The sequence below is a fragment of the Epinephelus moara genome, chromosome 18, assembly GCF_006386435.1.
Source record: "Epinephelus moara isolate mb chromosome 18, YSFRI_EMoa_1.0, whole genome shotgun sequence".
Lineage (NCBI taxonomy): Eukaryota > Metazoa > Chordata > Actinopteri > Perciformes > Serranidae > Epinephelus > Epinephelus moara.
This window is the reverse complement of record NC_065523.1, coordinates 38,013,813-38,022,638: the sequence shown is the minus strand read 5'-3', so window position 1 is coordinate 38,022,638 and position 8,826 is coordinate 38,013,813. Positions and strand designations below refer to the sequence as shown.

Below are 8,826 nucleotides of genomic sequence, written 5' to 3'. Positions count from 1 at the left end.
TTTTTCCTCTTTCATTTTATAGTTGTAGTTTACTGATGTATGAACAGAGGTTACATAAAACCAGAGTGACCGTCCTCTACTGACCAATCAGACTGCAGGGTTTCTAGCTCCACCTTTTAGTACCAGATCTGTGTGCTAGGTACCCCAACAGAGGGGGGACCGAACATGGGGACGCTAAGGAACGCTTCTGTTGGTACCATCCACAACTTTACAAATGAAATAATCTGAACTGAACTGCTTGGTGGAAACAAAGGCTTTAAAGTTCTTCTTTTTTTGGTCAAATGAAAATGGCAACAGGTCGGCCAATTAATTATTTCACCCACCCGCTGTGCCTGCGCGTGCACATGTGTGTGTTAAATAAAAAAATATATGGCAACCCTACATTCTTGTAACATGATGCCATGTTGTGAACCGAATTAAAAGTAAACATGCTCAGACAGAGATCATGAGTGTGTCTCAAATCACATACTTCTACTAGTACACTTCAGTGTAGTACACTGTGGGCACTCCATACTTCTTTCATGGGTAGTAGTGTTGTCTCAGATCGCACACTGCTGTTTTGACAACAGCTTTTTTTTTAACCACCTCATCTTCTTTGTCTTCTTTTTCAACGGCGAATTGCAAACGGATGGTGCAGCATTATCTCCAACATTTGACCTATCAGCTTCTATTTGACAACAGTATAAGTCCACAGTACAAAAACCATGTCTAACTTACATCTGTATAACGCGGCAGTGTTCACTGTAGCCAGTTGAGGCTCCTTGTTGTCTCCAGCCACCATGACAAAAGTTGAGAAGTCTGCGATGTCGCTTCTGCTGTGTCACAAAGACGCCGGCCGTTGAGCGTGAGAGGTGTCCGTCATTCCACACTCAACTTTTAGACTGTTTTGAGTGCGCCAGTAGTTCACTGCATTTACCTGTACTATGCAGTGTGAACAGGGCTTAGTACAGAAATGTGTGATTTGAGACATGGAGCACGAGTACAGTGGGAGGCTTTAACAAAACAATGACAGATGATGCAGCTGTGCCTTTGAAATGTGTGGTAGGTTAACCCTGCAGTCACATCTGGGGCTGTGTTTTATGCTTCATTGTTTGGTGACCCCGATTGTTTTCTGTCACTTAACACGTGTGTGTTTATGGGTGTGTTTCTGCAGTGCAGCTTCATGCTGAAGTGTGTTACGCAGAGTGCCAACTCCAAAGAGCTGCTCTCACCTTCCTACAGGTGCACTTATCTGCTTTTTAAAACCCAGAAATGAACAGTACATTATTAAGGTTTTTGTATAAGAATGTCCTGTGAATAAACGGCATGAAAGTTAATCCATTTATGGCATCTTATCTTTGTGGAATGAAATGTAACTTAAGCACCTCAGTTTGCATTCATCCCTCTTTTTTTGTATTTGTTGCAGGATGAGAACATGGTGAGTTTTATCAAAGGAGGGATCAAAGTACGAAACAGTTATTTAATTTACAAGTAAGTAATGAACACTGGGTTTATATTCAGTGAATGTCAGTGTTGTTTCATGTTAAAGAGTTCATTTATCTGACTGTTTAGCGTCAGTGTTGTAAAAAGTATTTGTTAGCTTATTATTACAGGTGCACTCCAACGATTTTACAAACAAAGTTCAGTTTATGCCGGCCTCACATCAAAGACGTTTCAAGCTGTTTCACTGTAAAGACAAATTTCCAATGAGAAAATCATGAGTTTTGCTCCTGCGAGTCAGTCTGAGTTGTCTGAAGTTTTTTCTCGTCTTGATGTTCTGATAAATTCAAACATGTTTAATATTATCCTACGTTTTTAGTCTCGGCTCATGTAAATACTGAAGTTCAACAACGTGAGCATTGTCAACAAGCAATAGCCAAACAGGAAGCAGCAAACCAGGTAGACGCTGAACATGGAGGGGACTCTGAGGAGGTGCAAGAACAAGAAGTCTTGGTTCTCTTGTTCTGTGGAAAAAGAGGAGAAACTGGTGGAGTTGTGGAGTCAGTGTTTAATTTGTATCTGATCCACCAACCTGCAGTTATTTTAGTGAGAAATCTTAATTTTTGAAACAGTAACACAGTCTCCTCACACTGAAACAGCTCCGCTAACCAAAGGAGGCTGGCAGCGAGTCGAGGCGACAAAATCCAAAATGTAAAGTTTGCTCACGAACACAGTTTATCTGTAGGGATTATATTGATGCTGAATTGACGAGAATACTGTCGACATGTGACGCCTTTTATCTTGTGTATCATGTTAAACCGCCCCCTACACCCTCTCCCTACCCACCTCCACGTTCACATGGAGCGTTCGCCACATTGAACGCCGTCCCAGACTAACTAGTGAGGAGTGTGAGTGAGTTATAAAACCCTCCAACAGCAAGCCTGCGCAACGCTGTATTGTGTTCATCATGGAGGACGCTCCATACAAATAAAGTTCCACGTGACTGCCCTGAGGAATGTGAACTGCTCAAACTGAGATAGACATTAAATATTGTCATACAGACGCTACATAGTGTTTAGGATCAAATCTACACCTCTCTAGTCTCTATAAAACTGCAGTCGTGTTTATTTTACAGTAAACTGTTGTAAAAACGAGCAGCTTACAAACGTCTAAAAAAGTAAAATACAAGAAATGTTCCCAGTGAATCTCAGGGATACGTTTTACACCCTTTTATGTATCATTTATTTATGTGTTTATTTATTGATTTACTTATTTATCGATTCATTTATTTATTTTAAGGGCAGAAGGAAAATTTACGCTGCCAAAATTCTGGTAAACAGCAGCAAATACATATAAGGAACATAAATGAGAGTCATTTTACTTGTCTCCGTGGTAACCAAAGACAAAGACAGCTCCTTTTTTCTGCCGCAGAGAGTGAAGTTTGTCCCAAAGCTTAGCGCTGTGTTTACACTGTACACATTCAGCTTTGAAGCCGACTACAAACGGAGTGACGCTCCGAGACGGCGTGGGAGTGAGTAGGGTCCGGTTTGGGAAAGGCCCCCGTTACAGTCTGTAAATATTGACCCTGCAAGATCCCCAGTCTTTGTAAAATCTCCTGTGTGACTAAAAACTTGTTGTCATTATTTGCTTTACTTTATTTACATTATTTACATGAGTTGTGTAATATCTAGTGTCGTTTTGGAGGGAAGTCTATGCACAAAGATAGTAACCCTGGTGATGTCATAGTGATGTCATCAGGGCTATCTCAGCTTGGTTTGAGTGACTCGATGTAGAAACAGACGGCCTCAGGTAACAACAGAGAGTGTGGATCATCAGGCAGAGAGGTTCTAAGAGAGATGCTTTGTGTTGCATGATGGGAAATGTAGGCTTCAGTGTTTTCAGCACTTGATTGTACGTGGGACTAAGAGTCACGGTATCTCTGCTTTTGTTGCACAGATTTTCTGTATCTGAACCAGATAGAAGCGCAACGTTAAATCGCTGTTGTGCCCCTTTTATTTTTGATTTGTTGCACAGTCACACACTGAACATGATGAAGTTTTTACACTGAGCTGTGCTGTTAAACATAATTTGCCTTTTGTCATCCAGAGATCTGCATTCCTTCATAAAATCTCACAGCTGTCTCAAAGGGCCGAGCCACGTCCACTTAGAGGGAGGAATATCGTTTGGAATAGGAGCGTTTAATCTGGTACGTGACAGAGGAACCTTTAAACGCCGTCAGCTGACTGTGTGTTTGTACCGTGCAGTTCATCAGGTCTTCTTTATCCACAGACGCTCTCTCTGTTTCCTCCACGGATACTCAAAGTGTTGGAGTTTGCAGGCTTCTCTGGAGACAAGGTGTGACACACAGATTTCCTCCGTTCAGCACTCACTCGTTAACTCATTCATGAACTCATGTGATGTGTTGTTGTTTCAGGAGTACGGTCTGTCTCTGCTGCACGACGGTGCGACGGGGATGAATCTGCGCTCCATGCTGTGCGCCCTGCTGCTGCTCTGCTACTACACCTTTCTCACGTTCATACTAGGTAGCGCTGTGCACCGTCCACACATGACGACGTGTCACTGACGGATTCTGTTCAGTTTATCACATCAGATCTGCTCTGTCCTCTCAGGAACAGGTGAGGGGGAAGTGGCTGAGGCTGAGAGGCTGCTGAAACCTTTCCGGCTCCGCTACCCACGGGTGAGTGCTCAATAAATCACTTCTAGGGAAAAACCTGGGGACTTTCTGTCAGTAGTGACGGAGTTAACTAGGGTTGCAAATTTTAAGCACTTTCCTCAATCAGTTATTGGTAAAATTAATCATGAAATAAATAAAAAAAAAACATTAAAAATTTAATTATACCAAAGGATAACAAGTGCAATAACAATATGTTGCTGTGACCTTTGGGAAAGAAAACAAAGGTCACATGGACATACTGCACTCGTCAATTAATCATTATTATCCCTAGTGTTGACCCTTACGTGTGCTTTTCAGCTGCAGATGTGGCTTCACTGACTCTCTTCACTGATCTGTAACAAATGTATTTTTCAGAGAAACTAGTCGTCACAAAAACATTTTTTAGCTTTGAATATAAGAAGCAGATTTGGTTTTGGGCTGCGGTCAGAGGCATGATGTTTAGGATTGTCTGTCCATCCGTCCCTTTGTCTGTCTCATTTTCATGAGCAGGATATCTCAAGAACGCACTGAGGGAATTCCTTTGAATTTGGCACAAACGTCCACTTGGACTCAAAGATGAACTTTTGTGTTGCATTGAAGTAATTTTTTGTTTTGTTTTATTTCTCTTTGTGGTTGTTTTTATCTTTTTGTAGTTATGGTGTGCCTCTTTATATCTACTAGAGATGCACCGATCCAGCTTTTTCAGTTTCGATCCCGATGCTGTGGCTTTGAGTATCAGCCGATACCCGATACCGATCCGATACCATGGTTGACCTACCTTTACACGTAGAACAGAAAAGACTAGAGGCATCAGGCATTGATGACTACACAGTTCTTTCCTAAGATAAAATGAAACAAGATGAAACAGATTAATTCATTGATGAACTATTTATTTTTAACAAAAATAAGCAATTGTGCAACAGCAGTTGAAACAGTGTGAAATACCTCCACACAGCAGATTCTCTCCTTCGCTCCATGACGTATGACGTAGCTCACGTCGCAATAGATTTAAAGGCAAAGGATCACCTCAGGTATAGGTTGCATTTTCCGATACCCGATCCATCTATTTTGATGATATCGGGGCTGATATTCGATCCAGTTATCGGATCGGTGCATCCCTACTCTTTGCATCTCTTCATGGTCACGTTCAGTCTCTTCCTGGGCAGTACATGTTCATTTTAGTGACATTTTGCAGGTGAAGATCGGGGGCCCATGACACGTTAGGCCCCTGGGCACAGGCATGCCAAAGCCCCACCGCCTCTCTGGAGCGAGACTCAGACTTTTTGGTTGTTTTACCTCTTTTTTGTTGTTTTGTGTCTCTTTGTCGTCATTGTGCGCCTCATCGTAGTCACCTGTTTTGGTGCTTTCATTTCTCTTTGTGGTAACTTTGTCCTTTTTGGTCATTTTTTATGGTTGTTTTGCCTCTTTTTTATGCCTCCATGTCGACAAAAGCCGTGGCCAGAGGCATGATGTTTTCAGGTTGTCCGTCTCATTCTCATGAACGTGATATCTCAAGAACACGTAGAGAAATCTTCATCTAAATCAGCACAAACATCCACTTGGACTCAAGAATGAACTGATTTTAATGTGCTGGTCAGTGGAATGATGGTCAAAGTAATTTTGTGTCTCTTTGTGGCCATGTTCGGTCTCTTCCAGGGCAGTGCGTGCTAATAGTGACATTTTGCAGGTGAAGATCAGACGGGCAGTGACACATTGGGCCAAAAGCCCCACCACCTCTCCAACACTGGAGCGAGACACACAGACTTTGTGGTTGTTTCGTGTCTCTTTGTCGTAACTTTGCGCCTCATTGTAGTCACATGTTTTTGTGGTTTTGTTTCTCCTTGTGGTAACTTTGTAACCTGGACATCCAGATGCCCCGCCCCTAGCAAATTCGAATTTGCACTGCACGGGGATCTGACCCCGACGAGCAGAGCCCGCTGAATCTCCATCGGATCAATCAGATCAGTCTATCTGACAGAGGCGGGCTCTGTGCGGGCGTAACATGATGACGACAGTGCTGCGCTGTAAGAGTCGAAAAGTAAACGGCCAAGATGGCAGCTGCTGAAGGACCGCGTCCATTCAATTTAGCTTTGGAAGAAACGCTAAGCCAGCTACACTTATCTTTTTCCTTGAGAGAGGAACAGAAGACTGCCCTAGAAGCCTTCGCTTCCAGGAAGGACGTTTTTGCCGTTTTGCCGACGGGATACGGCAAAAGCATAATATACTGTATCAGTTAGCCCCACTGGTCGGCAAACACATGGGGCTTAGTGCAATGAATACGTCACCTTGTTTTTTGCTCTGATTGGCTATCGTGCTATCCAATTGCATGCGGCGGCATTTAATATGCCTCAGTTAGTGCTGTCCCTTGGGTAGGAAGGGTGTATCGTGAGGGCCAGACTCAAAATCTTTCTAGATTTGAGTCTGGATTTGTCCTTCTTGGTATTTTTGTGTCTCTTTGTGGTGGATTTGCCTCTGTTTTTTAAATGCCTCCAGAGGCATTTTGTTTTCAGGTTGTCCGTCCCATTCTTGTGAACGAGATATCTCAAAAACACCTTGAGGAAAAAAAAATTCTAGGAGGGAAAGATTAAACTTCTGGAGGAATACAATCATAGAACAAACAAACTACAAAGTAAATACCAGAAAACAGAAAACGACTGTAAGAAGAAGCAACGAAAATGCCGTTGCAGTTAAGACAGAGTCAGAGGGACCTTAAGGGTTTTTTTTACCTTGCTTTGGTTGCTAAGGGCTTTTGTGCAGCCATGGAGGGATTCCTTAAGTGTAAGACAGGTGTGTGTTGTTAGATCATTTCAAGTGTGTGCTAGATGGTTGTTTTAAAGTGTTCCTGCTTTGGTTAATAACACACAACATTTTCTACACATTACTGTTTTTATTCTTGATGTCGTGTATCCGTCATTTATGGCAGATTTTATTGTTGTTCATCTTTTCATCTTCATTTTTACTGTTTTTATTGCTTTTTATAATTCTTGATAAACTTATTTGTGTTTATGGCCTTTTTATGATTTCATTGCGATTGCTGTATATTTTTATCTCTTTAGCTCATTAAATATGAACTCAGGGCTTTGCTTTCAAGAGTTTAATGCTCAGTCAGTTTTCCCTGAATAAACAATGTCCTCAGTTCCTCTTTGAAACTTTTTCTCTGTCATCACATCATTGGTCTTTTTATCGTTGTATTTAATCCCCTTCACTGCGTCTCACTGTGCGTCAGCTTCTCCTCTCTGATCCCTCCTTCCACTCTTTCTCTCGTCTTTCTATCGTCCCGTCACACACACCCTGATTACTTTGATCTGACACTCACTCCACCTTCCTCTCACACAGTCCCTCCTGCTCCCTGAATCCTTACACTGACTCTCCTTCCTTTCACCTGCGCTCACACACACCTCTGTGCTATCGCTCCACCTGACTCACATTCTTGTAAATCCACAATCCCTGTCTCCGCTCCACCTTTTACCTACACGCCTGCCCATCCCAGAGAACAAACTCAGAGCTCTGACACAGTATGTACCAAACCAGAATGGAAATGTCTTGGTTAAACACAGCCAAGAGTAATTGCTATATGACAGGTCTCCTGACAGACAGAGGAGTGTTTAACACGGTATATTAACATGTCACACTGACTGCTGGTTTCCTCTGTGCAGGGAGCGATATTCCTCTTCTTTGCAGGCAGGACTGAAGAGATCAAGGGGAACATTGATGAGGTGTGTTTAGTTACATGACTTTAAACTACGGCTGTTAATCTTTTATTTCCTGCACATTTAATATTTTAATAGAACATTTTCCCCACAACCTGTGAGTCACTGTAAGTGATAGTTGAGCTTCATGGAAGCATGAATCACTTTTGGTGATACTGATACCGTGTTTTTGCCCCCGAGCTACCAGTGCCCAGCGTTAATGTTTAATACACAACATACCTCCAATGTTTCATGTTTCATGTGATGTAATGTCACTGTGCTACCAGGCAGTGGCGCTCTTCGAAGACGGCTGCAAGGCGCAGCAGGCGTGGAAGCAGTTCCACCACATGTGCTACTGGGAGCTGATGTGGTGCTTCACCTACAAGCGAGCGTGGAAGATGGCGTACTTCTACGCAGACCTGCTGAGCCAGGAGAGCCGCTGGTCCAAGGTACAGAGCACGAGACGGGACGGAGGAGAGCAGAAGAGATGAAGTTTATTTATTTATTTATTTATTTAACAGGGTCAGTGCACGGCTACTGAGCTGCACCAGAGTTAGCCGTAAGCTAATTTTCATCTGTAGTCCCTGGACACGAAACAGAAAATGATTTCTCTGCTAAAAGACACTGTTATATAAAAAACACAGTTACAAAACATATTTATGACACAATGGCTTCAACAACAACAACAGCAAGACAACACGACATCAAGTCATAACAACAATAACAACAGCAACTATAAAACCAGAAAGTTTCGCAAGAAATCTTGACGGGTGCCTGCTGCTGTCACTGAGTCCTATTAACAGTAGCTGAGTCATTGAAACGTACTGCCTACTGCAAGTACTACAAACTACATGTACAACAGTTACTGAGCAGATTCCATTCACACATTTTTGCAATCAACACAAATTTTCTTACGTTTTGATGTATAACTGTTCCCTGGAAATCCAGAGTTCTCACGAGAGCACAATTTGAATTTGCTCAGCGAGTCACTCTGGCAATCAGTAATGATGCTCATTACCCATGCTGTTGGAGCCGAGCTGCACC

General features: G+C 42.5%; 1 protein-coding gene and 1 long non-coding RNA gene across 4 annotated transcripts in view; one reads left to right on the top strand and one right to left on the bottom strand.

Annotated features, from left to right (window-relative positions):
* LOC126405588 (uncharacterized) overlaps nucleotides 1–8,826 on the bottom strand; it is a 365,681-nt gene that overhangs the window by 88,625 nt on the left and 268,230 nt on the right. The gene's annotated exons all lie outside the window — the stretch shown is intronic.
* zgc:158403 (tetratricopeptide repeat protein 39A) overlaps nucleotides 1–8,826 on the top strand; it is a 24,033-nt gene that overhangs the window by 3,815 nt on the left and 11,392 nt on the right. For 2 of the 3 annotated variants that reach the window (XM_050069343.1, XM_050069341.1), the window contains exons 5-12: nucleotides 1,154–1,221; nucleotides 1,406–1,470; nucleotides 3,526–3,625; nucleotides 3,709–3,774; nucleotides 3,854–3,962; nucleotides 4,050–4,117; nucleotides 7,750–7,809; nucleotides 8,070–8,231. In XM_050069343.1, the coding sequence (XP_049925300.1) occupies nucleotides 1,154–1,221; nucleotides 1,406–1,470; nucleotides 3,526–3,625; nucleotides 3,709–3,774; nucleotides 3,854–3,962; nucleotides 4,050–4,117; nucleotides 7,750–7,809; nucleotides 8,070–8,231 (698 nt within the window). The remainder of the gene's footprint in view (nucleotides 1–1,153; nucleotides 1,222–1,405; nucleotides 1,471–3,525; nucleotides 3,626–3,708; nucleotides 3,775–3,853; nucleotides 3,963–4,049; nucleotides 4,118–7,749; nucleotides 7,810–8,069; nucleotides 8,232–8,826) is intronic. The other variant, XM_050069344.1, reaches the window with a different exon arrangement.